This window comes from Chlamydotis macqueenii, chromosome Z, assembly GCF_036417535.1.
Source record: "Chlamydotis macqueenii isolate bChlMac1 chromosome Z, bChlMac1.mat, whole genome shotgun sequence".
Taxonomy (NCBI): Eukaryota; Metazoa; Chordata; class Aves; order Otidiformes; family Otididae; genus Chlamydotis; species Chlamydotis macqueenii.
The window spans coordinates 26,765,322-26,793,045 of record NC_141593.1 but is presented as its reverse complement, the minus strand read 5'-3'; the positions used below and the strand labels follow the sequence as shown (position 1 = coordinate 26,793,045).

General features: G+C 39.1%; 1 protein-coding gene across 2 annotated transcripts in view; it reads right to left on the bottom strand.

The window, feature by feature from the left end:
* ZNF366 (zinc finger protein 366) overlaps positions 1 to 27,459 on the bottom strand; it is a 38,040-nt gene extending 10,581 nt beyond the window's left edge. The window contains exons 1-4 of one of the 2 annotated variants that reach the window (XM_086770919.1): positions 27,332 to 27,459; positions 11,002 to 11,071; positions 5,537 to 6,864; positions 3,617 to 3,808 (exon numbers count right to left, since the gene is read on the bottom strand). In XM_086770919.1, coding sequence (XP_086627045.1) covers positions 3,617 to 3,808; positions 5,537 to 6,835 — 1,491 coding nt within the window. In that variant the 5' untranslated portion in view covers positions 6,836 to 6,864; positions 11,002 to 11,071; positions 27,332 to 27,459. Of the gene's footprint in view, positions 1 to 3,616; positions 3,809 to 5,536; positions 6,865 to 11,001; positions 11,072 to 26,107; positions 26,366 to 27,331 lie in introns of those variants that run through there. The other variant, XM_086770920.1, reaches the window with a different exon arrangement.
* Between the last annotated feature and the right edge of the window lie 265 nt (positions 27,460 to 27,724).

Here is a 27,724-nt window from a genome sequence, read left to right as displayed (position 1 = left end):
CTGAAATTTCTTCTGGGGACATGAGGAAATGGTACTAGAGTGGAGAGGTGTGGCAGGAAAATGAAAGAAATGTAGATAAGAAAATTATTTTTCGGAATGATGGCTCTGTGTGGCATGGTCTCTGGGTAACCTATCCTTTTCAAAAGGCACAAGACACCTTTCAGATAAATGTTCACGTTCCAGAAGCTGAAATGAGCAGGTTTTTGTTCACAGGTTGGAAGACAGCAGTTCACAGCTAGTTGGGGTTCACAGCTAGTATTTAAAGAACAGCTTGAATCTGTAGACCAAACTAGGAAGGTGTACAAGTTTTTCTTTCTCTGTGACAGGGCAGGAGTTTGAGCACTGATGAGCACAGCGTGAAAGATGACCTGAGACAATTGTATGTGAGGGAGCTCCAGCAGAACTCACCACAGATCACCTTAGCACTCAGGGAGATGCAAAGATCATGCAAGAGATCTTAGGACAGCAGGAACAACATGGTTTACTTGTGGGCCTGTTGTTAGGCCATCTACCTCAGACAAAATAAAATTCAAGCCCTGAAGAGAAAGACCTCAGTTGCAAGTCTACTGAACACACTTTACTGCACTGGCTGGTGAAATGAATTTCAGTACAGTTTGCTAGAAAAGATGATTATCCCTGGAAACGTTCAAGGCCAGGCTGGATGAGGCTCTGAGCAACCTGATCTAGTTGGGAATGTCCCTGCTCCTTGCAGGGGGGTTGGACTAGATGACCTTTGAAGGTCCCTTCCAACCCTAACCATTCTATGATTCTATGATTCTATGATTCTATGATTCTATGAATTAGTTCAACACTAGATTTTGTCTTCCTAAGCCACCACACTCAGTATCAGCTTTCTAGATTTGCCAGTCTGATTTGTTTGTGCCCAAGATACTTACCTCTGACATTTTCATTGTTTTGACTCCTAATCTAAACCCATGATTTTAGACAGGAAAAAAAGTGGACTTCAAAACATCTGCTGCAAAGTGTATTTGGCTGGGCTGGAGAAAACTTGATTGCATTCTTTACTGGAAGTCTGAAACATTGCTGACTTGAGCACACAAAAGCAAGTGTAAATTTCACTGAAGCTTCCTCTACAAATCAGAATTAGCACTGTTGCACCAATTGGTGCAAGTCCTTCAGAATTCTCCAGTGGTATTTTTTAAGCAGAAATAAACAGGCAGCACAGGCTCAGGCCTTTAAACAGTACAGAGGAGCTTGCTCTTCAGAGAAAAAGCAACAGAGTTCCAGGCTGCAGCTGGACAAGGAAACAGAAGGGACAACTATTTGCTAATCCCTCACTTCAGATAGTCTGTGTTTAGCTGTGATTAGACACATAGGAAAGCTTCATGTTTTCTTTTGTTGTGAGAAAAAGGTAAAGAAAACCATTGCATGTGGTGAAGTAGAAAGGCTACTGCTGTGCTCTCTTTCCCTTACATTCTTCTTCTTTTTTTTTTTTCTTCATAAGAAGGGTGTTCCTTTCCTCAAAGAGAGAGGGAGAGGGAGAAAGACTGTAAACTGTCCAAAAGGACCGTGAGAAAACAGGAAGCTTTGAAAAGTACAAGAGAAAGCAAGATGAAATCTATTTGCAGGCGGTTCCCCGGGGACATGTGAGCCATTGTTAAGCACGCTGTTCATACAGCTATATCCTTCCTTCTGCTGAGGAGGAGCTTGGTGCCAAAAGGCTGCTATCTGGTCATTGCCTTAACCCTCTGAATACCAGCCAGAAACACTTGCTCAAGTCTTTCAAGGACTCTGCCAGAGAGGCGAGGGATGTTCCTAATGTCAAAGAGCAATTCCTGATTCTCCCTTCACTTATTGTTACAGTCTCTGCTCCGTTCAGGGCAACTGATGTTGATTCATGCCCCTTCAGCCATAGAAGAAACTGGCTCACTGTGCTTACTTGTTTCTTACCTCCTAGGAACATTGGGTGGGGGACAGAGAAGTGAAAAAAAATAGGAAGAACAGGTGTTCCTGTAGAGCTTTTGTTCCCAGCTGGAAAACACTGAGAAACACTCCAGTTCTCAGTTCAAACTATTGCCATCTCCAGGTTTTAATAATTTATCATCACCAAACCCTAACCTGAACACAAACTTCCAGATAATCTGCACGTAACTAAAAAACAGTGTGGGTCCAGGTACTGCATCTGAAACAACAGATGAAATAATTGAGGGGTTTTTTATGAAATTTGAGGTGTCAAAGGAGGACTTGGACCAAACGGGAACAAAAAGACATGTTTGCAAGTGTTCTCAAAGCATTAAAGTCTCCAGAAGACTTGACATGGAACTACCTAAGCATTTCAAGAACAGAAATTATTTTATCTATATAGAATAATGTAAGTGCTACTATACAAAATACCTTTTTAACAGGACATAAATTACAATGAAACAAACTGCTAAAGTTGAAAGACTGCTGTTATTTTTTCAAAGTCAAACACTTCAAAGTTATCAAAGCAAAATGGGGAAGTAAAAAAAAAATCATTTTGATGTTTTCCTATTAAAATTATCACTGAATGCTGTTTTTTCCTATGACATTTGGAAGTTCTACATTTTTCAAGAAAGAATAATTCCATTTAAAAATTTTAATCCAGCTCTGCTTCTTGATGAAACATTCCTTTTCAGAAAATATTTAATTCTATAAAGATGTTGGATCAAAAAGTTCTAGAAATTGCTTCCACATCAATCCCCAGTTAGGTAGGCATAAACTAGGTAACATGCTTCACTCTGTATTTATAGCTCTCTTAGAGCAGATCAAAGTGGGAATAAAACCTACAACCTTTGACTTCACAAGGTATGACTACAGTAATGAACCAGACAGGCAGAAAAAGGAACAGATACAGTGTCCTATGCTGAGTAAGAATATAAACATGAATAATTCATAAGGAAGATATTACAGATGAACACTGTCAAGAAAGCCAAAGCCTCAAAGCTTTATGGAAAGGGAAGAGAAGAGAGGATGGAAAGGGGATGTAAGCCTCCCATGTGCTGGAGGGAGGCAGCAAACTTGAATTTGCACAGGATGCTAAGAAGGCCAGATGGTCTCAGAAGCTGTTTGTAAGGATACTGATGTCCCACCCTGAATTTCAGTCTTGTAATTACATTTAGCCCATTCATATCTGTTCTGCAGTTGTATATTGCTGTGGCTTTCTTTGAATCCTTCTCTGAACTGTCGAATAGCATCACTGTGTGAAATCATGGCTGCTGATTTTCCACGGTCCTCTGCAGTGTGCACTACTTGATCAATATTTTCAGTCAGTGTTTTAAGCTATTAAGCGCTTAGATTTCTGTTTGGATGGCTGTACTAAGCAAACATCCACTACGTTTTTTGTCTTCTAACTGCCATGGCGTTTAAACGCTCACAAAGAAGAAAAAAAAAATTGAGAATGAAAGTCACTGATATTGAAGGGGAAGAGGGTAAACCACAGAGATGTACCTCCATTATTTTGTGCTACATAAGCAGAACCTACATAAAGAAAGAAAACCAGGCCGGTTTATGCTAATGTAAATGCAACTGCAGTATGTGTTAGCAAGTCTTGTTTTTCTAATTCTACCATATCACAAGATGATAATATCACAGAAACAGCCAAAGGGTTAATACCTCTGCTGCAAAATGCACTTACCTTGCATTTAAAGGGTTTGACATCAGAGTGAACAATCATGTGGGCCTTGAGAGTCTGCTTTTGCACAAAGCTCTTGAAGCACAAATGGCATTGGTAGGCTCTGATATTGGTGTGGATCAGGACATGCCGCTTCATGTTGGCCAGCAGAGTAAATTCCCGGCCACAAATTCCACATTTGTGCTCTTTCACACCCTGTAAGAAAAGAAAAAAAAAAAATCAGAAAATACTGTAGATGGATGTTTAGTACAGTAACACATGAATTATTCATTCTGCATTAGCAAAGCAAGTAGTAAATTATTTCAATTTTAACATCATTTGCTCAAGTAATAGACACTTCTGTATTTTTTTTTCTGGCTGATTCTCAGAAGAATCTGAGAAGCAGGGAAGGAAAACGAAATATAAGCTTAATGAAATAGTGAGGTTTTTTCCATCAGTAAGTTTACAAATCAGTGAGACACAGTCAGTAGCAGAGCTTCTCTCTCCTACTTTGCTGCTTATGTAAAGTATTGGTCAAACGTGTACACTTATTGACCAAGAATAAAAGCTAGACAATTAAGAGGCTACAGTAATGTTTGCCTTTGATAATTGAATGTCACTGGCTTCTAAAAAGGGCATAGCCCTGTTTTGAAGAAAGCTGTAGAAGATAATCTGAAGTAACCAAGAAGTAGTCAAGCAATGTCACCAAATGAGGATATACATGTTACATTCAATGTAGAGAAAAAATACTGTTCACTCTTAGTGGAACTTGCACTAACCCTAATGGAGTGATCTCATTTTATCTGGTGTTTACAGAGCATTTCTAGCACCTTTTATGCTATGCAGTCAATTCACTAATGCGTAATTCAATATTCTTGCTCACACCCATGTGGTCTAACTGCCAGCTCCTCAAAAAGTCATTTAGATGCTATGAAAATAAATGAATTTACGAAACACTTCAAGAGTTTGAGTACAACTTGCTGAAGGTAATGAGGATTTACTAGTGAAGTGCCGAGAGTGATTACTCCTCCTGCAGGCCCCCATTACAAAGACTTGAAACGATACCTACTTTCGTGCCAGTTGGTTGTTTTCGCAGTTAATTGCAAAGCTAAAACTGTGAACACCAACAGTGGCTTTAAGTGTCTGCCTGTCTGATGTGAGGCTGCACTGTTAATTATGTTCACAGCTGAATCCACCTGCAACGGTAGACAAAGAAGCAGAAGCTCTCTAAAGGCTCAAGGGCATTGCATTTCCTGTGACAAAAAATACCAAGTCTTAAAATAGTAGAATTTTGCATGGTAAATCCAAAGACCAGGGAATCTCCAAATAGAGCAGAAATTATAGTCACGTAGTAGGGAAGAAAAAGAAAATGTGGAAGTAGAGGTTGGTTTTTAAAAGAAAATGTGCCTATAAGACTGAAATGCTGTAACTTTCTGTACTTTTAATGTTTTCAATAAAAAAGCCAAAATTCAACTGTTAAAGGAAACATATGCAAACCTAGAATCAAATTTTTATAAGATATGTGGGGGTTTTTTTAAAGGTGAATAAGCCAATTTCAGACATTCTTGAATGGCATGGTTACATTTTTCCTATTTTTGAAGTAAATCTTTCCGGATGTGTTACAAAGCCTGCTCCTAGCCTAAACTGACTGCTGTCATCGTCAGCCGCAGCAAGACTGCCCCGGATACAAATTGGCTGGGATTATGGTCCCTTTACTAACTGACATTCTGGATAACTTACGCACAAAGGGGAATTTTTCTTAGGTTGTTTTTTGTCCCTAATGTCTTGTTATAGTGATTCTTCAAAATCTGATGAGTAATAATTTATTTTCTCTATAGACTGACTACCTTCTTTCCGAGGAGGTACACACATGTGCCTTCAGTAGCCTGTACTCCCTGTGCTACCTTTCGAGGCAAGGTGAGGGCGCAACCCGTTCTGGCTTACCTTGTGAGTTAGAGAGTGTTGTTTGAGATGGTGGGGCTGCACAAACTCCATGCCACATTCAGTGCAGATGTATGGGCGGATGTCTTTGTGCTTCATCATGTGGTTTTGCAGCTGGCTTGGGTACTGGAAAGTCTTATCACATTCAGTGCAATTGTACTGTATAGGGCCACGGTGGGTTGTTAAGTGTCTCTTCAGCTGCGCCAGGGTTGGGAAGTCCAGACCACACTCCACACAAATGTTCTCTCGGCCGCTCTCATGCTTAGACTCGTGTGCCTTCAGCTCACTGGGGTAGGCAAAACCTCTGCCACAGATCCTGCAGTTGTAAGGCTTGATGTCACTGTGTTGCATCATGTGCCTTTTAAGGTGACTGGTCTGAGTGAAAGCCTTGTGGCACACCTGGCACTTATGTGGCCGAGTGCCCTGGTGCGTCAACATATGTGTGTGCAAGTGGCTCAGCTGCTTGAAAAGCTTGCCACATCGAGTGCAAGCATGTGGCTTAATACCACTGTGCCCCAAGATATGGGTGACCAAATTGTACTTGGATGTATAGGACTTCTCACACATGGGACATTGCCAGCGTTTCTGTTCACCCCCCACATCTACATAGTAGCTGTCATCTATCTGAAGGTTGACATCTACTCTTTCCACTTTCTGTTTATTTTCACTATTTTCTCTTACTTCAGCCCTCCTGAAGTGTGGCTCTGGAGGTCTTTTCATTTGAAAGGGATTCCTGAAATGAAAGTTTGGTGGTACAATGAAAGGAAACATTAAGCCAGGGTGGACTTTAGGATAACAAGGGTAAGGAGCCTGCATGAATGCTGGGCTACTGTGCCACGCCATGTTAGGCTTCACTGGTTCTTGCTTAATGGGCTTGGCTTCAAAGTGCTCCAGGGTTCTGTAGAACTGAAAACCAAAGTTGCAGAGGTCAATCATTTGGGAACTGTACTTGGGCTGTGCTGACTGTTGGAATACCAAGGGGAGACTGGAAGAGCCTATGTTGCTGTGATCTTCAGGTCTGTCTGGTGGTGATGAGGAACCCTCGAGGGTGACAGAAGCAGGCATTTTTGTTGGCATGCTCTTGCGCTTCCGAGACCCTCCTTCCAAGGACCCCTGGAATGTTTCCATGTCTCCAAGAGCAGGAGGGCCATAGCGGAAATGTGAGAGGTGCGGTCGGAATTCTTCACCAAACAGAGTTGTTCTGTGTGGCTTTGTAACAGGGCTCAGCGGCTGCAGGCAACGGGAGAAAGGAGAGGCTCTGGTACTGTCGACATTAAAACTTGTTTCTTCATTCTTCATCATATTTGATTTTTTCTGTGTTGCTCAAAATCCTTAAAACAAACAAAAAACCAAATCTCTTTATTTCTTCCTGTTCTCCTCAGTCTAACATTCTACTGTCTATTTTATTGCTTTGGACTTTGTTGGGTTTTTTTAAACTAAATGCAAATAAGGATGTCTTAGATCCATATAAGACAAAGGCCTTTTAAAACAGAATTAAATTGGTTAGTGAAGAACAAAGAAGCTTTAGTTTTCCTGTGGTATAATTGGTGGTTTGAATCAAGTTTGACCCATACACCTTTGCAACACAAATGTGCTGTACCATGACACACTACTTTGCAGCTGAAACTGTATGGCAATGTTTCTGCTTGATTTAGTTCAGCCAGGCTATTTGTGGGCAAAAACCCGTCCTTGGCTGTGCACAGCAGGCTCTAGAAATTGGCGGTGCATCTAAAGGATATGGCAATACAAACAATAATGTGCACATTTATTATGGTTGTGACATGAAAAGCCAAAGCCAAAAAATGTTAAAATTCCTTGCCTCATTAACATGTGCTGCTGTGAGAGAAAACAATGGCCAAGTGATCTAAGGACACTGTGTACCATCAGGTTTTATGCAGTGTTTCCTGGCTTCTCTCACTTTGTATTGTAATAAGAAGGAGGAGATTAATTTATTTTCTTAGCTTTAATCCCAGAGATATTTACCTGGCAGAGTTCGAAAAGGAAAGACTTTTGTCAACTCTCAAATTACATTCAGTTTTATAGACTTAATCTACACTTTTTTTTTGTTTGTTTCTAATTAGGTGGGTAAAATCTCCACTATAAAACTAAACATAGAATTAATATGAACAGCCTCCGAAATCTCCAGAGTAATTGTTGTTTAAGAATGCTCCAAGCCTTTCTAGTGGTACAGTGTGACAAAATTTTATGTTCCGCTGATCATATAGGGACCTTTTCCTGAATCTGGAGTTCATCTGAAATATTGACTATGAATTTTAGTTCATCTTACATAAGGCTGCTACCTTTTGCCTTGGCTCTTTAGAATCACAGAATCATGGAATCATTTAGGCTGGAAACGACCTTTAAGATCATTGAGTCCAACTGTAAACCTAGCACTGCTAAGTCCACCACTAAACCATGTCCCTAAGCTCCCAGTCTACACATCTTTTAAATGCCTCCAGGGATGGTGACTCCACCACTTCTCTGAGCAGCCTGTTCCAATGCTTGACAGCCCCTTCAGTAAAGAACTATTTCCTAGTGTCCAATCTAAACCTCCCCTGGTGCAACCTGAGGCCATTTCCTTTTGTCCTATCACTTGTTACTTGGGAAAAGAGACTGACATCCACCTCCCTACAACATAATTTCAGGGAGTTGTAGAGAGCAATGAGGTCTCCCATCAGCCTCCTCTTCTCCAGACTAAACAATCCCAGTCACCCCAGCCGCTCCTTATGAGACTTGTTCTCCATACCCTTCACCAACTTTGTTGCCCTTCTCTGGACATGCTCCAGCAGCAAAACGTCCTTCTAGTTCTGAGGGGCCCAAAACTGCACACAGTATTTGAGCTGTGGCCTCACCAGTGCCGAGTACAGGGGGACAATCACTCCCCTAGTCCTGCTGGCCACACTGTTTCTGATACAAGCCAGGATGCTGTTGGCCTTGTTGGCCACCTGGGCACACTGCCAGCTCATATTCAGTCGGGTGTTGACCAACACCCCCAGGTCATTTTCCACGAGGCAGCTTTCCAGCCACTCAGCCTTGTGCCTCATACAATTGGCATTGGTCCATCAATCCAGCCTGTCTGGACCTCTCTTTAAAGCCTACCTACCCTTGAGCAAATCAACACCCCCACCGAACTTGGTATCGTCTACGAACTTACTGAGGGTGCACTTGATCCCCTTGTCCAGATCATGGATGAAGATATTAAACAGAACTGGCCCCAATTCTGAGCCCCGGGGAACACCACTTGTTACTGGCCACTGACTGAATTTAACTCAGTTCACCACAACTCTTTGAGCTTGGCCATCCAGACAGTTTTTTACCCACTGAAGAGTGATCCTGCCCAAGCCAGAAGCAGGCAGTTTCTCCGGCAGAATGCTATGGGAAATGGTGTCAAAGACTAGTACCTACTTTGTAGGTAACAAAGCCTAGGTAAACAACATCCACAGCCTTTCCCTCATCCACTAAGTGGGTCACCTTGTCATAGCAGGAGATCAGGTTAATCAAGCAGGACCTGCCTTTCATGAACTTGTGCTGACCAGGCCTGTTCACCTGGTTGTCCTGTACATGTTACGTGATGACACTCTGATGATTTGCTCCATAACCTTTCACGGCACCAAAGTCAGACTGACAGGCCTGTATTTCCCTGGATCCTCCTTCTGACCCTTCTTGTAGTTGGGCATCACATTTGCTAACCCACAGTCAACTGGGATCTCCCTGATTAGCCAGGACTGCTGTTAAATGACGGAAAGTGGCTTGGTAAGCAATTCCACCAGCTCCCTGAGCACCCTTGAGTGGATCCCATCTGGCCCCAGAGACTTGTGTGTGTCTAAGTGGTGTAGCAGGTCGCTAACCATTTCCCTTTGGATTATGGGGGCTTCATTCTGCTCCTCATCTCTGTCTTCCATCTCAAGGTTCTGGGTACCCTGAGAACAACTGGTTCTACTGTTAAAGACTGAGGCAAAGAAGGCATTATGTACCTCATCCTTTGTCACTATGTTTCCCCCTTGCATCCAATAAAGGATGGAGATTTTCCTTAGCTCTTCTTTTGTTGCTAATGTTTTCACAGAAACGTTTTTTATTGGCTTTCATGGAGTAGCCAGATTAAGTTCTAGTTGGGTTTTGGCCTTCTAATTTTCTCACTGCATAATCTCACGACATCCTTGTAGTCCTCCTGAGGGATGCACTTATCTGAATGTGTGTGTATGTTTGTGTACATGCACAACCAGGCAGAGGTTAGGTTGGAAAATGAGACATATTTTCCCTCTGTCATCTGTGACAAGTTGATGCTATTTATAACACAGTTCTTGGAACTGCTGGGTGGAGAGCATGAAGGTGGTTGGAGTACTAAAGACACTCCTGTTTCTTTTCCAGGAAGCTCCATGCTGGATAAACCTGCTTCTAAATATAGATAAAAGAGCATCTCTGTGACCTAGTTAGGCTGTGGACAAGAGAAGGCATCTTAAAAATCTGCTTGCAAACAGATTACTTCCTTCTAACAGGGTAGACTGTGGAATTATCTTTGAGATACTGTGTGAAGTCAAAGGCTCAGTGACAAAACTTTAAGATGAAAAATTTAGACAAAAGACTCAATCAGTTCACAAAGAAGGAGTAGTAATTGAAGCAAAAATAGTAGGATCACAAAAATGAGTATTCAAAATCCACCTTTGACAGTGGAAGAGTCTAAAAAAAAAGTGCTTACAACTGATACAAGTACCTAATAATTATACTAGGATGTGACTTTCAGTTCCTAGCTCGCTAATTGGAAATAGTGTACATATATATGCGCATACGATATATACACTGTATTTGTGTGTGTGCATGCATATATATGTAATATATATGTCAGCGTGTGTGTTCCATCAGAGGGGATTGTTAGGGAGTATGCATTCTGCTATGTTTCCTTGTCACCCTAACTCCCTGAGCGAAATAAGGAATAGTTAGATCTGAAGACTCTTTGGGTACCAAGACTCAACTTATTAAAAAGGGAGAAGGGGAAGGGAATCTTCTGAATACCAAAAAGAAAGACTCCACTGCTTTCCAATAGGGAAAAAGTTATTTTTTTCAAATTTCATTTTAAGCAAAGTTGAAGTCATACAATTTGAACATAAAATATGCCTGTAAACCAAAGTCTTCTTCCCTTCAAGGTACAGGCCTGTCCCTCAAATATCTTTCACCTTGTGTATCTGATTCTTTTCTAGCAATATAGATATAAAATGCCTCAGAAAGCCCATAGCAATTGAGAATCTATGTTATTTACTGCTTTTGTTAAACTGTTGAAATGCCGCCAAATATACACAGAAGTGACAGTGAGTTGTGTCTAATTGCTCTCTTGTCTCTTGGCTGCCAGTTAGTCCCTTCTTCCACAACCTATTTTATGCAAAACTTCAATCTTTCTGGAAGATGGAGTAATGGCAGAGGCTGCAGAACTGCTTGAAATTACTAGAAAGAAATAATTTCCTTGCACTACTAACCTTTGGCTGCTTTCACTGAGTGTATGGGTTTATTCCACGGTTCACAACTGCACACATCATGGGTCCAAGCCTATGAGAGAAAGCGTTTAAACAGTCAGTGACAATATCAATCAGAGAAATGCTATATAATCCAACAAAAAAGCACCTAAAAGGGGAGGTAAAGTACAGATTTGCAGTCCAAATATGGATCACCTTGCTGCTTTTTTCCCCTTTTCAATCATCAAGTCCCGTGATGTAGAAATCAAGGAAAGATTAAATGTTGCCTCTCTTCTTGTCTCCTTTCATGTTGGTAGCAAACCCTGCTCTCTGTAGAAGAGACTCCAGATTTGACCACCGTGCAGAAATAGTTAAGTAGCAGTCCCTTCTTCTTTAAATAATGTCAGCAAAGAGCTTTAAATCTTTTAACAGTACAGTTCCCCAATAATTTTGTTCCATTTGTCTCTGGAGTAACTGATCTCGTTTTAATATTCAATGATAAATAAGGGGGTGTGAATTGAAAAATTTTGGTTTAAAATATCTCCTAGAGACCTTCTGTGTTTCTCATATAAGCACTTTAAAACTTTTTTCCTTCTTCAGCATTTAGTATTTAAAATGTAATGCTATGTAGCACAGCGCTGTGTAATTCTAAACATCGAGGTTAGTTTAAACCTGGATAGACGTAAAAAAAGTCTAGATTTTATCAATAGTATTTCAGCTCCTCAGTTTTGGAAAGCTTGGTCTGGACAGCTCACTGAGACAGAGGTTTCCATGCTGTATTGGCAATTGAACATTAAAAAAACCCTCTAAACTTAGCACTCTAGAGCTTATTAAAAAGTTAATTTCTTTAGAAGAGAGATGCATTCTCACTGTTTCTTTCTTAATGTATATAGGTATATTTGGAAAGACACTATTTTATTAAATAGAACCACAAACAAGCTCTCTCCCTGCCCTTTCAAGAAAAGAAAAGCTCCAATGAGTTCAGATAGTTGTTGAGGTATTTCCAAAACAGTGTATCTGTGCAGCAGCTAATAAGATTGTTGAGTTAACTTCCATGAAAGAGAGTTTAATACAGAATGTGAGTAACTATTTACTTTCTCCTTCCCACTCATATTTCTACAGACAAAGGATTTTAAAAAGTATGTAAATCATGCTATTCACTCTACAAGTATACACATTGTTACAGTCTCTGGTTAATATTCTGTACTGAAGTCAACAGCAAGGTTTCTTTAGACTTCAGTAGAACCAAGTCTCTGCTTCCTCTATGAAGGTGCATTCTGTCTATAGACTGATAATAAGCCCAGCCATAAGAATGTGAGGTTATGAAGTTTCTCAGTCTTAAATACTGACTACTACTGTTCTGATTTTGCTCTTGGCCAATGCAATGGTAAAACCAGAAATAAGATCAAGATGAGTGAAAGCGATATGTAGCCTCTGACAAAGGGAAACGGGCTACTTTACTGAGACATTTGCACTTATGTTTGCTGTTTCAGAAGATGAAACAGAGGGAAGTGTGGGGAGTCTAAATGTGGCTGAATAGGCTGAATAGCTTCTCTTAGTTGGAAGAGAAATTCCACATTTAATTGAACACGTATGACTGTAGAAACCATGCCCTTTAAGACTGCATTTCTGCTCTCCTTTTGGGCCCTGGAATATTGGCATCTATAAGGAAACAATGAAACCTAGCAGCTCTTTCTGTGCTGGATGTGGTGAGGATCAGTAACAAATGACACACTATTGCATTTCTTGAGCTAAAGTTGAGCAGTTGGGGAGCTTTGGTCTTGTTGAACAACCAGCTGTTTTTTTTTTTAATCTCTGACTTTTGTAAACTGTTATTATAGGGATAGTTATGATTATTTTAATAGGTTTAATGAGATCTCCTTTGTTCCAAATAGGTTTTGGTTTTAAATGTATTCAGTCATACAGCTGTTGAACTAAGCACCAAATACTTTACTTAGTTTTCACTCATTTGCTATTCATGTAAAATTCACATCAGTCTCAAGATTTGACCAAAGCAGCTTTACTGTGATGAATTAATCTCATTTCAGCAGCAAAGCAGTGTTCCCTACCAAATCTACACTGCTTTGAGTTATTTGACAGACTGAAAATGCTGGGAGTACCTGTACAAACATGAATGTATCCTCTACCAGCAACCAAGTATTTTCAGCTGGTAAACATCTGATCCTCCTTAAAATTTTCCCTGCTAGTTTCCATGACGGCAGCATAAATCCTCCATAAGCCCCTTTTTCCTTTCTCTTCCACTTCTTTTCTACTACCTCCAGTGTGTGAGTGAAGTCCTGCAATAATGTTGCCATTGCCCATTTCCTTTTCTACTGGGATTTCATAACTTCGGAGAGTTGGAAAACAATCATGTGGTTGTTTTTAACCTGTACTTTTCCAGTGTATCTTGTCTGTTTTGCTCGTTTTATGGCCTGTCTAGAGTAAGAAGTTGGACTAGATTATGATAATGGTCATTTCTGTAAAATCCATGCACTTTCTTATCATTTGTACAGTCACATATTAGTTTGTAGGTGCTGCCTTGGAGAAAGATACAGAAGTTCTAAATCTGCTCAAAAGATTTAGAGTTATTTCCATACTAGGTTCACTAGATATTAGCTCAAGTTGCCATTGTTATTTAATAACGGAATATCTGTATAGGGGTTTTTTTTCATATTAAGGTATTTTATTTCAAGTATTCACATTTCAAAGACACAAATTTGAAAAATGGACTCCATTAACATATATTGAGTGTATGTTACTATATTCAAACCAAGTACATAAACTCAGAACATGTTATATATCAACTGATTATATGTTAATAGACCTAAATCAGCCTTGAAGTCCTTATGTTACATTATTTGAAGCTAACCTAAAAGATTATTTACGTTTAAATAAAAAGAACACTTTTTCTGCCACAGTGTGGAGCCGAGAGAAGACAGAAATTTGGACTACCTTGTAAAAATAAACATGGATTTATGGAAAGTATCCAAAATCAATGAGTGCAGATACTGATGAGTGTTAAGGAAACCTTAAAAAACTGTGCCTAAGCTGGGAGTAATAGCCATTGTGGGGTTTAGTAAAATCTTTTCCAATACCAGTTCTACAAACACTTGTTTTCTCTCTCACACATGCATGTAGACCTAGTGTCAAATAAAGTCCATGATTTAACCATCAGCTTAATTGTCTTCTAAGATAAGGCTTCTTGTCCCGTGCCTTTCATGAGACAGATATGTCTGCTTAAATGGAGACCACTATCAAGATTAAGATATCACTGTAAATATTCCTCTTCCTTTCTTGGATTACTGTCATTAATAGAATTGGAGTTGGAAACAAGTTAATAATTGTTCATTAAAATTATCTGGAATAACTGAAAATGAGAAGTGGACCAGATCAGGTTTTTTTTTCTTCTTACATTAGTATGATATTACTGAGGAGCTTGGTGTCTTTTCACTTCTCCCTGGGAAATTACCTTCATCTGCTGGTATCAGGCTTTGGGATAAAACTTCTTCTTTCCATCAACAGATGTGGGGGGTTTTTTCTCAGCAAATGCTTGGTAAAGGAAAACTGATAATCTTGGTAACTCCTCCTAGGGCATAATCAGAGCTCACTAACTCTTGCAGAAAGATTCCAGTAAAGTCTGAAACTAATCCTTCACAGTTTTCCTTGTTATTTGTTATGGGTTCTGTGTGCAATAAGATGTGAAAACATCTATGCCATGACCGAAATTTGATACTTTTGACAAATGTCTTGTATACATATGGGGAGAAAAAAAAAATGAAACCTTACAACCTGAGACAATCTGTATGTTACAGATGGTAAGCTTTGCAGACAAGCTTAATGGAAATTATACAATTACATACCTAAGAAACTTGATTTAAAAATCTAACATGTTTAAACACCTTAACATGACACTGTAAACAGATGCAAAAAGCAATGAACTTTCAAAGGTATCTTGTATATTAATTATTTTTTTCCTTCACTGACTCTTCATGGTTGAAGTTTGATCATTTTAGATATTCCTTCTGCTCTAAGGGCTTCCTATGCAGTGTAGCTGCATTAATATTGTCTGGGAGATGACACCAATAGAAAGATATGGGTCTTCTTTCACAAAACTGTGCAGTAGAAATTCTCACCCTTCATTGTCTTTGTTATTCCTAAATTTTAACATTTGTTAAAACATTTACATTGTTTCATTTTATTATATCTGGGAAAAACAGAAGTTTAGGAAACATACCTATTTGCCTGCACTGACTATAGAGTGGCTTTTGGAATCATCTTGGATATACTTGTAACTTGGTTTTGTATTCAATTTTCAGGGAGAAAGACATGATGAGTACTTTCACAGGAAATACTTTGGTATTTATTGTAATAGAGAAAATGCTTAAAATGAATGCACTTTAACTTTTCCATAACTTACAGATCATTTTTGTTTTAATAATTATCAAAAGTGTTAAACTAGATTCTAAAACTCCTCCATTGAAGGTCTGGTGCAGTCCCACCACCCACCCTGCCAAAGCTGGGGCACTGTTTTTGGCATCAGATGTGCTTATAGAGTGGTTTATGGCATAATTTTCCTTTCAATGGTGGCATTGATTAGATTAAAAAAAAAAAAAAATCTGCCCAGTGCTGTAGTGAGGTAGCTGTAGGTATTTTTCTTCTTTCTGGTATAAGTGCTGTGTTCTGAGTTTAGCAAAATGGTTTACTGTCCCTCTTGTTGCTTTTCTGTGTGCTCTGTCCTTATCTTAGGAAAACTTTTGCTATCATTATCAATACTTTTCTGTTGCCTAACAAGACAGCTGTGTGGAGATCTCAGAGCAGCATGGCTGGGTTAACCACTGAACATCTGCAATAGGGCCTTACTGGTAATGCCTCAACAGTACTTTAGCCTCATGGACCACCTCTAGTCATATCAACTTACACACAAAGTACCCTTTCAGAACAGTTTAGGCTTGCTACTGTTTTGAATCTTTATTTCTCTTTTTCTTATCCTCCTTTCTCCTTTTTTTTTTCTTTTTTCTTCCTCTTTGTGAGCTTTCTTAGTTCTTCTCTTATGTTTCCTTCCCTCTTCACTTCTCTGTTCCATTTGTGGTTCACTCCCTCTCTGCTTCTCTATTCTATCTGCTAAAATGGTCAGCAATACATAGACAACCTGGATAACAAAGGGGGTATTAAATCCACAGACTCTAAACTGTTAGCTATTTACACAAGTCGCCCCAAACCACAGCTACACATGGTGGGAGCCTGCAAAGAACAGTCAATTATCTAATCTAAAAGTGTGTAAGGGGACAAAGATTATATGTCCTCAGCTGAGCACATCCACCTGCCTGATTCTCTGCTACCGACAGGGAATTCAAGGCTACTTTGGGGTGGGGAGGAAGCTGAAAGGAAACAGTCATTTGCTGGCAGTCTCTACCTCTGGGTCCACAGCGCAGCCCTGCCCCATCTCTGCTCAAGCAGGGTGGGTTTTGGCCCAATCTCTTGCCTTTCTCTTTCCCTGTGCAGAACCCTTCTAAGCGTAGCCCAAAAAAGAGCTGCTGGTGAGGTACAGGGGGATGTAAAACCAGCCGTATCAGCTCAGGCTAGTAGTGCAGTTAACCCAAGGTACTAATCTTGTAAAGAAACAGGAGAGAGTATCAGGACAACTTTCCAACATGGTCTTCAGGCCTCCAGCTCAGACCCTTCCTGATGCAAAGGTATTGAATTCTAATTTTCTTTTTCTTATTCCATGAAAGATGGATGTGGATAAAAGTTATTTAATACAAAAATCCAAGGACAACTGCTGCTTGTGGGCTGAGAGGCAGAGAGAGATAGGCACTGTGTCCTGGGGAAGTGAGATATCTCTGAATGCTTTGATGGAGGGTCTATACCCCCAGAGATTTAGAGAGGAGCCAGGGCAGTGAGTGCTGCATTATGCAGGAGGAGAGATGGCCACCTACACTTTTCTCAATCTACCTCTCCCTGAAACTCTTCTATTTCTTCTCCGTAAAGTGCCCTGAAACTCCTGTGTTTCTAACTACAGGTTATTTCACTCATGCTCCACTTTTCATCTCCCCACCAACTCCCTGAACAGCTGACCCTGTCCTGCTTCAATTTCTCACATCTTTAGAAACCATTATTTTGCTGCTGCAAAGCTGGATCATTTTTGCTGATAACTCTTTAACTACATAGTTTTTATTGGTTAGGATTTTTAAAAATTACAATGCCATTTTACAATGCCTCTCTTTTTTTTTCTTTTTTTTTTTTTTTCACCAAAACAGGAAAGCAAAATACATTAATATTCTCAATAGAAGTTTGAAGGATACGCATGGGTGAACTATCGCCTCAAGCAGGCTAACCAGTGTCTGGCCCTGGCTGTTTTTGAAGGCGCTCCTGTGTTCACGTCAAGAGTAAATTGTCTTAGGTACCCCAGACTATTTTTGCCTGTTTTGAAAAGAAAACAAAAACATAAGACTGAGTGATGAGAACTGTTGTCCAGGAAATTAGTACAGGTCTGAGCTTAGGCTGAGGATGCACCTTAACTAATCGCCTGTACTGGATCCTCAGTCCCTTCTTTTGGAGTTTTGGCACTGCAGAGAAGGGGTTACAAGGCAGAATTAACTGAAAGGAGTCTGACACAATAGCCAAGCCATAAATGCAGTCGCTCAGGAGGTTGAAGTGCCTTTAACTCTCAATAAACCTGGAGAACCAACACCTGGAGGGCAGCCTCAACCTATCTCTAGAGGGGATGGAGTCTGCAGCCCCTGACTATCCCACCTGACTTCTCTCTGCTCCCTGCCCCTTGGCACTTGCATTTTTGTCTGCATAATGGCCCAGCTTCAGCCAGAGGAAAGCAGGGTTACCCTCACAGGCTCTAGTTAGGGCACTCCCTTAAGTGGCTGGAGATGCGGGTCCAAACTCCTCAGAGGGGAAGAAGGGAAATGAGATAGTCTCCCACCTTGTGGCTGTTCTATTTTGCACTGAATTTGATGGCATTGGTGTATATTCAGTTTCATATAGATATTCTTACTGGACTAGGTCCCCAAGAGCATTTGGGCATAGGTATACTGAATTTCCAGCCCCTGGCCAGAGTTCAGGGCTGACAAGAACAGATTGGCCATGATGGTGACATCGGGAGCACATACACTAGCAGAGCTTCAAATGTGCAAAGCTTAACTGATGCCAGCAGACCTGGTGGAAATGCAATTTGATCCCGCCCTCACTAGTTATTGGAATTAACGATGGGTTGGCCAGCTCAGTTAATTACTCAGTTAAACAATGAGAGTAATTCATTCTAAGTATCCTAATTCTCTCTCTGGCATCAACCACATTGTACTGAAATCATCACAGAAAATCTGGGGTGTAGCTGAGAAAAAGATTTGGGATTTGGCTATTATGAGGTGATGCCATTAAGACAAATTTATTCCTTTTCTTAAGTGGATAAGGAGCTCTTATGTCAAAGGCTGAAACCATGGATCTACCCCTGCCTTTTTAAAGTATGTGGAGTCACTTTAACCACTGTTTATATAAGTCCTATCATTCCATCCCTGTTTCCTGTCTGCTTCCATATCTGCCACAGCCAATTAAAAGAGGACATTTTTGGCACCATAGGAATCCTATGTATTAAATAGGTTTTCCTCTGGAAAATTATCAAATAACACTAATGCAGTTTTAGGATTTATTTTTTTTTCACCATACAGATATTATAAGAGAAAGGGTGAACAGAAGAACAAACAAATAATATAAAGAAGGACCTGATAGTAAAACAGTAATGCTTAACAGAGTGTGGAGTCCCTGAAAGAACACTTTGGACATAATCTTTCCACCTCAAAAGCACACTCATTAAACACTGTAGAGTGAAGTGGAGACAGAGGGGGTTTGAGATGTACAATAGTATTATTTTAAAACAAATAACAGAGCTATGCAGAACACCCAAAATTAGAATAAGCAAAAAAGCATGCCCTTCCATAACCCTCATGCTGTCCTGCTTGGGATGTTGTTTTGAAAGTAAACCTTTCCCTGGCATTCATGACCTTTAAAAAGGAAATAGATTGAGCTTTCCTTCCTACTGTAGTCCCAGTGTCGTTATCACCTCTGTGGAGGCCAGAGATGGTCTGGTCTCCTCCCACCTCTTTCTTGTCTTAAAGGGTAGCTAAGGGCCATCTTCAGCCTTGATTCATCAAGCCAGCCCGCCTGCACGCCCCTACACCATTAGCAGTTAATTGCACCTTCTGGGCTTTGCATGGGTAAAGTAACAGGTACCTCAAAAAAGGAAATACCAGGTAAAATGTGGACATATGGTTGGAGACGGGCCAAGGGAGCAGAGGATTGTATGGAAAGATTTTCATATAAAGTCTCCAAAACAGATTTGTTTTTTAAATGAAACTCTAGTTCTACTTAAACATGAGATACTATTATTAGTTTTCAGCAGGACCATTGCTCTTTGTATCTATTTTACGTTCAATTCTTCATTTCACACCATTCAAAGCTCATAGTGAAACTGAAGGTTTCTAAATTCATAGGTATTGTCTGTTCCAGTAAGACATGCTGTATCCTACAAGAACTGAAAGAAGAGGATTAAATCTAGAAACTAACAGAATTAGGAAAAATATATCTGCTACTGAACACTTCCCTTGGTGTTCAGTTCATTAAAAGTAATTACCAGATGATGCTTTCCTAATCATTTAGGAAAGACTAATAAATTTTATTTCAGCTGAAGTCTGAGCTGACTTCCTGCTGGAAAAGCTGCTTGACTGAAAAGACTGATTAATCCCTATTAACTTCTATTACCCACTTGCAATTAAGCTGCCTCACTAGTGACTTAGACATTTTCCTCTAAATGTAAGTTCAATAGGAAACACAGCAAAGGAATTAGAGATGTCAGTGCCATTCCAAGGACACCACTGTGTTTATTCCGTTGATACCCAAACAGAAAAAAAAAAAGAATAATGAGCAATGAGACAGAGTTAAAAATTACTCTTAAGGCAAATTTCTGGGGCATTGGAGGAAGCAACTTTTGATATATCTGCACTGTGACTAGAGACCTCTGCCAGAGCATAAAATCTGTGTTAAAGCATTGAAACAGCGCTGCTGTTCCTTTTTTAAAATCAGTTTATTTTGTTTAAAGAGAAATGTGCTTAATTCTTCAGTTCCAGCATAAAATAGTATTGACTGATCATATGAAGTGCCTGCAAGGAAGTAATTTAAGATAGCTTCTTCTCTGGCTTTGCTCTTCATCTGTGATGCCAAAATTCAATCTTCTCTGAACAGCAAAAAGAAAATGCTTTACCCTTCTGATCCCCAAAATGCATCCTGCATATTGCTTTTCATTATTTTCTTAACTTTAAGGAAGTTTTAAAATTAAGCATGTTTGTTGCCACAACTAAAAAAACCCTGAAATTTAAAACAAATTTTATATTGCTTCTGTGATTTTGATCAACTGGAAAACAAATCTCTATGTAAATAAAGTAACAGGAAAAAACTTATTTTAAAGTAAAAAATTTTAAATGGTTGTTTTAATGAATTAAAAAAACTAGCATAGAGTGGGAATGGCAGCTCCGACTTAGTGAAATGTCATCAGCAGATACTGGAACAGAGACTAGAGCTACAAACAAATAAGAAATTACTGTTTGCCAAAGGAAAAAGGAAAAGAGAGAGAGTGAGAAGAAACTCAGCATACTTTGAAATCTGAAATTCTGAACATTTCCCAAACTACTATAGTACTTGTCCTTCACCATTAGTGATACCAAAGGCTTCTTCTGGATACTAAATTAGTTCAGATTTTCATCACAAGAAAAAAGAAACAAAAAAAAACCATCAAACCACTGTGACACTGCTCCATGACTAAGAATGGCCAACCAGCGATATAAAATTAAGTTTTCTTTAAAAAATCTTATATATTAATATAAGCCTTTCTGTCAATCTCTGTGCTGTTTCCTCACCCCTGCCAATCATTCTATTCCAGACATCTTCCCCGGAAAAATGCGAAGTGCCATGTACAAAAACATAGAAGTTTTGGTAGAAATTATTGCTGTGTTTTGGGAGGAATAGCAGGCAAGGCTGTATTACGGGCAGGGGGTTATTACTCAGAGGATAAATAGTTGTGTGAATTCTGTTCTGACTTCCTGTCCTAACCATGTTCAATGCCTTCCACTGGATGTCTGTTCATGCATTTTTTCCGTGTGTAGTAGTGAATGAGAGAGTGAAAATCCTCACTGCCATTATTTGAGGGAATCCCCAGTCCTGATCAAGTTAGAAGGAATCCCAAGGATTAGAGGGAATCCCAAGCCCTGCCTACAGTATCCACTGACATCTGTTCAACTGCATTTCTTTACCTGTGGCTTAACCTTAGGGGGAGTTCTCTTTTCATGGGATGTGAAAAAATAACTTAATGTATTTGGGATCAAAAAGCTTTAATTAGTATTTTGATTTTTCTAGCAGAGGGAAGAGGAGATATGGAGGAGGAGTCCATCAGCACTGTTTCTCTGATGCATGTGACTGTTTCCTTAGCATCCTGACAAAATGCTACCTACAGACATATAAAATTATTCTGGAAACCCTGGTTCCATCATATTGTAAGTGCAGTATTATTCAGAAAAACTTTGATATAGCATTCGTGCTGATGTGATTCCTTGCTGTGGTGCTGCGGAAAAATTATTTTCCTGCACCTTTATAAATGGATGGCTTTCACTTCTGAAAAACCTATGAGCACACTGTTTTCAGCTTTCTCTTCCAGGAGGTCATCTACCATTTTCTGGAATTCCTATCACAAGACAATAGTTTTAGACAGATATAGGACACTTTTCACAGCTTCAGAAACCTGCACTAGCAACCAACCCAGCGTGGGCTGGTGCCTACCAGGTGATTCAAACAAGTTCTGCTGTTCCTTAGAAGCTGACAGATGCCCTAAAAACAGCTCATCCCTTTACTTTTCACCTCCTGATATTGTTTTCATTACACATATGCTCTAAATACTTTTAAGAAAAAGTAGACAGTTAGAAAAATACTCTGCTACCTGGATGTACTGTATGAAAGACACCTCCTTTTCAAAGAATGCTTTCAAATAATTTTTAACTGGAGCTGAAACACCAAGATGAAGCACCACTTGCTTTAGAAAGCACCTCAGGGAGAGGACTAAACCCGAAGTAATAACATATTCTGATCTTTTCTTCCTGGATATCTTCAGAGTAGGTATATTTCAGTTTGGTTTAAATCTAGTATATTGGGTGCTCGTAAAAGCACATACTCTTTCCAATTTACAAAGTCTGTAGTAGCAGATCCACCATAGAGCCCTCCACAAAACAAAAGGTCTTTCATCACTGCAAAAAGAGTCTAACAGTTACATTGCCACCCTAACTGAAGAAGACTCAAGCAAAAGTGGCTTTTGCACAGTCAGGAATAGCATCAAACCAGTGAAGAGGAAGGCTGGAAGTCATCTTGTTCCTCCCAGATAACACATTTGTGGCACATCAGAAGGCCTGGTGTCAGAATAAGCTGGGTCCCAAGAAGGGGCAAAGCCGCATGCTCCCATCCCAGAGCTGCCACACCTGGTCCTCCACCCTGGAAACACCACATTGCAAAATTCTTTCCATGCAGACAAATTAGGTGGTTTCTGTTCTGCATCAAGCCTCCAGACAGGGGACTGTGTGGGTAATGCCTGCTCGCTGTGCATTAGTATTCCTCATAGTACAGCATCCTCTAAGAATAACAACTAAAAATGTACGACCCTTCTCATAGCCTCGCTTTCAATTTCAAACCAGTTGCACCTTTCTCTAATTCCTTAGCAAAAAGCTATGTTATCAAGGTACGAGACTCAGTTCTAGCTTTTTGTAATTAAATGAACCTTCAGATCCAATGAACATTTCTATTTTTCAATGTTCTCTGAATTCTGGTGCTACTAATGGGCATAAGCAACTGGAAAGTGGGATTTTTCAGGTTTATTTTTTATGAATATTGGCAAGGAGTAAATAGGTTTTCAGGAAACACACTTTTTATCTAAAGTTTTTTCTTTGAAATCACATGCATTCATGCACATCCACAAAGTAGAAAAAAAAATGTGTCAGTGTTTTAGCTTTTATAGTAGAAAAGGGAGGGAAAAGAAAGAAAGAATAATTTTTATTTTCATCCTTCATTCAAGTAATGAATAATGTGTCTTTCTAACATACAAAGCAGGAAATAAGGGGTGAAAGTAAAAAAAAAAATGAGTCAAATATTCACATAATTTCTTCCCATAACCTTTGGAACACAAAAATATTTTCTTTTAATATGTGATTGCTTAGCTTAATTACTTCCAATGACATTAGAAGTCTTTACAATACATTAAACATTGTCGGTTTAGAAGGAAAATGCTGCACTTTGTTTATCAAGATCAGGGTAACACTAGTATAAAACCAAAAGCAAGTCACAGTGTTGTAAGTTTAGAAGGAAATAAAAGAAAGATTAAATAATATTTTTCATTTGATTTTTACTATCTTAGAAGCCAAGCAAGAAGGCCTAGTCCCTGCCAGATAGATATAAAGAAAAATCAGACATCCAGAATGCAGTTCAGTACGTGTTTTAAATAATCAATAATTATCAACTTAGGCCTCTTCATTGAATGAAAATCTGAATATCATCTATAAAAATCCACTGCATTTTAACAGCAATGGAAAGCTGCGCTCTCAGTTTCAGAATATCAGCTTTTCAGCAGAAAGAGTATAATCCCAAGTCATCTTTTTTCCAGACTTGTTTCTTCCTTTTTAAAGACTTCACGTTATTTATCTCTCTATAATTATTTCTTCTCCAAGCTGACGTTCTTTCCTTTCTAGTGCTCTTTTGAGATGGTGAATTAGAGTGGGGGAAATGACTGCATTTAAGAAGAAAATGCTCATTTGGATTTAATAGGTTGTCTATTTTTAAAAATCAGTTGGAGTACAAAGTTAGTCCATCAAACAAATGAATAATTTTACAGCTATCTGTAGTAGTCTACACAGCACTTGTAAGGTCTGTTTGAAAGAGTAGTTTGTTTCATTGGATCAGTTACTACTGGAGAACATACATCAGTGCTGAGAAACTATAAATAATTTCTTATCAACTAATAAGAAGCTACTTTTCCTTACACATCTTTGCCTGACTTGTGTCCTTAAACCATGGCCACAGAAAACCCCTGTTACCTTACGCAGCCTTTGCTGCTTTTGTTTCTCAGGGTGGTATTCTGCTGGCTTATCTCCCTCAGTGGAGTGGTCCATTCAGCTGGATGTCTTTCTGCATTGTCAAGGCTTTCCAATATCAAAGGTTGGAAACAATAGAAGTGCTATCTGGGGTAATCCGTACTTTTCTGCCTCTGTATACAAGGTTTTTCTTGGGTTGCTACCATGATTCATCCCCCTGCCCTTCACTCATTCTAAATCCTGCATATCTTTCTGGCACTACCAGAAGCAGCACTTAAAAGGCACGCCAATATGTCAATCTGTGACATGCACTCCGTGCATCTCAGTCCACCAATATCAGCTCTACATACAGATAGTCCTAAGGCAAGGCTCTTACTGATGCATTAATTTGAAAGAATACAAACTCTCTAAAACTCCTTAAAATTCAAAGATTCAGATTATCTCCTGGTCAAAAATCTATATTAGAGATGTCAAAATGTTACTAGGAATGTAACACAAGTGCTGCTATTCTGCATTAAAACTCACATTCTCAACACTTTTCACCATTAAGGAAACTGGACCTCAATATAAAAAGGCAATTAACATTTACAGAAAGACTTCTATCAGCTTCTGTGCTTTTTGAATCAGACCTGTTAACTTGGGATTTCCATGGATACTACTTGTTTCTGTAACGTTTGCCATCACTGGTGTAGTTTTGTTTTTCTTTTTCAGAACGAAAGCAAAATCTGTCTATGTTTTGTTTGGTTATAATTGAGAACAAATAAAATGGAAATAAGGTTTTTTAATAATTCTCTGTGAAAATACGTACACTGACTGACTGTTTACTTATGTATGCTATATACCTAAATATGGCTCTTAGCAATAGAAACAGTAAGACTTTAAGCAAAATAAACAGAGCCTCTCTCTTTTTATTCTTGGTTTATCGCTTCAATATTTTTAAAAATAATGTTGAGGTGAATAACTGAAAATTCATTTCACAAACATTTAATTTGTGCCATAAGCTGGTAATAGAACTGTACACAACCCAGCTTGTAAACATCTTCGCAATGTGGGATAAGGATAACACTTTAGCCAAAAATCTGCTCTTCCTGCCACCTTCAGAAAGACATTAGTTGTGTTACAAATTACCATTCTACGAAATCATGTTACAGTTATCCCAGAAATAAATTAAGCAATGTGAAAACAAATAAATGCCAAAGGATTGCAAAGATTTATTATTTGAAGGAAAAGTAATCCCAATATGTGGAATCTAAGAACAAAGTTCAAAATTCAGAATCTATTTTTTATTGTCAATTAAGATTTCCTTTAAGGATGCTCTTTCTATGTGCTCATTATTGAGGAATGGGTTTAAAAATAACATGTACTACTTTTGGTCACCTACTATGAATATGTACACATTACCATTTATTTATGTATTTCAGACAATCAGAGAAAGAATTTATCGTATACATGGTCCAAATCAAGAATACATTAATGTTTAGTATCTTCATAACCAAAATCTGTACCTAAAGGCTGCAACTGGCTCTTACCTGAACTTCTGAACTATCCAGATCAAAACTTACAGGTGACTGCAATCCAGACTAACACTTTGCAGTTTGGGGAAAATACCACTAAAAATACAGAGCTTAAGTATTTTTTAAACATACGGGAGACTCCTCTACTTCTCACTTGAAGTAAAAAGATATTTTCTAGATGTTTGACAGGTAACCGTCAAAATAGCTGTCTAAATAATCTATTTAATTTCAATCAGTATTTAGTCATGTAAAACATAAACCCAGGTATCCCAAGAGAAAGATGTGGCAAGCAGTTTTCATGTCAACATCTGGCATTTACTTGTTATTAGCAGAGGATTCTTTGTGAGTTAAGTATAACCAAATAAACTTAATAATTGCTACCAAACTACCAAACTTCAACATTAAGCTACGGAGCATGAGAAACAGGTTATTTCCACCTCCTTTGGCAGAACCCATCTGCTGCTCCTAAAGCAAAGGGAATCTACAACTTACCCAGAAATCAGGCTGAATTTGGAGTAAATCATTCCTTCCTATGGAAAAACTTGCAGAAAGACACCAGATAGAGGGGAAAGAAAATCCTTTCCACTAGTTGGTTCAGTGAGGTGTGGGAGCAGAGGGTCGTCCCAGGGCGGAAGAAGCCCAGGTGTCCTGCTGGTAGCAGGACAGAGAGTGGGATAGCTTGAGCTGCCCGCCAGCCCTCTGCGATGCCTGCCCGCCATTTGGAACCACTCTGTCCAGGCTCCGGGCATCCTGCAGAGGACCCTGCACTTCAGAGAGCTGCAGCTTGAAGAAATACTGGGTCAGAAGATGACCAAGATCTCCTTCTCCAGAGAAATGAACACCTATCCTAATTCTTCCCCCTACCTCTGCATTCTGCTTTTATAAATGCATGGGGGAGAATTTTTCTCTTATAATGTTTGAAACATATTCTTGCATCCAATCACTCATTTTATGTGCCACTTCTGATTGTTCTGATAAATTTCTGTCCAACATGAAAAATAATATTGATATCTGCAACAATGCAAATAACAAATAAACATTTGAGTCCATGCTATTACTGATGCTGGTGATCTTCCTCAGTGTTGTTAAATACTATACAACATGAACATTGTCTTTTTTTAAGTGAGAACCAGGAGCTGTCTTACTGTGTCTTAGATGTCACTGTTCCTAGACTAATCATATACATAGATGAGCAGAGATAAACATGTGTAATCATAAACACAATATGGTTTGAAGGAAAAAAAAAAGGTCTATTAATTCTTCTCCCACTATAGCACAGGTTGTCGGGTTGGAGCAGGCTTCAGTAGTGGCAGATGATATATGAAATACATCAATTTGCATATGACACAGCTTCTCTCTTATATGAGCAATGGCCCAGTGAATCTTGCTGAAACACTCAGGAAAAAGTTAGTGAAGCCTGCAACATGATTCTGGTAGCAGAAGCCACATATGCAAAATTCACAGCAGATTATGTTATTATCAGCCTCACTGGAAAACACTTTCTTGTCTGCATTCATTAAACTCTATGCTATTGCCAACGGTATCGAAAACCCATACTATAGGTATCTATAGCATAAATATGCTGCTTGTCATTGCATATGGTTAGTATCTTTTTATCAGTTAAATGTGTATGTGATTAATGCCTTTTCTTAATACAAAAGCACATATATTTAACTTCTAAAGAGTTAACCATAAAAGCATTTTTACTTAACTTACCAGTTGTTGAAGCTGGAAGGAGTCTTGCCCTAAACTCTCTACCTGCTCTCATGTTGGTAATCTCTGTCTCTCTCTCCCTTTCTCTCCCTCCCCCCGTGCAGAGATTGCAGTAAACTTAGAAAACTAACAGGGACAGTGTTTCAAATGACTTAAGAAAGAGAACAGGAACAATCATTTCGTTCTCTTTTTTTCAGATGAGTACAGTACCTTCAGAAAGAAGGAAGGAAGGGAGGGGAGAGGAAGTCAACAACCCTTTGCTTTCCTGCAAAAAAATAAGGAAACAGCAGATAGCAATCTCGTTTTCTCTCAAACAAAATGTTTGGAAAAATAAACATATCCAAACCAAAAGGAATTCCTCAAGTATTATATCTGCATTATTGGCTTCATAAAATC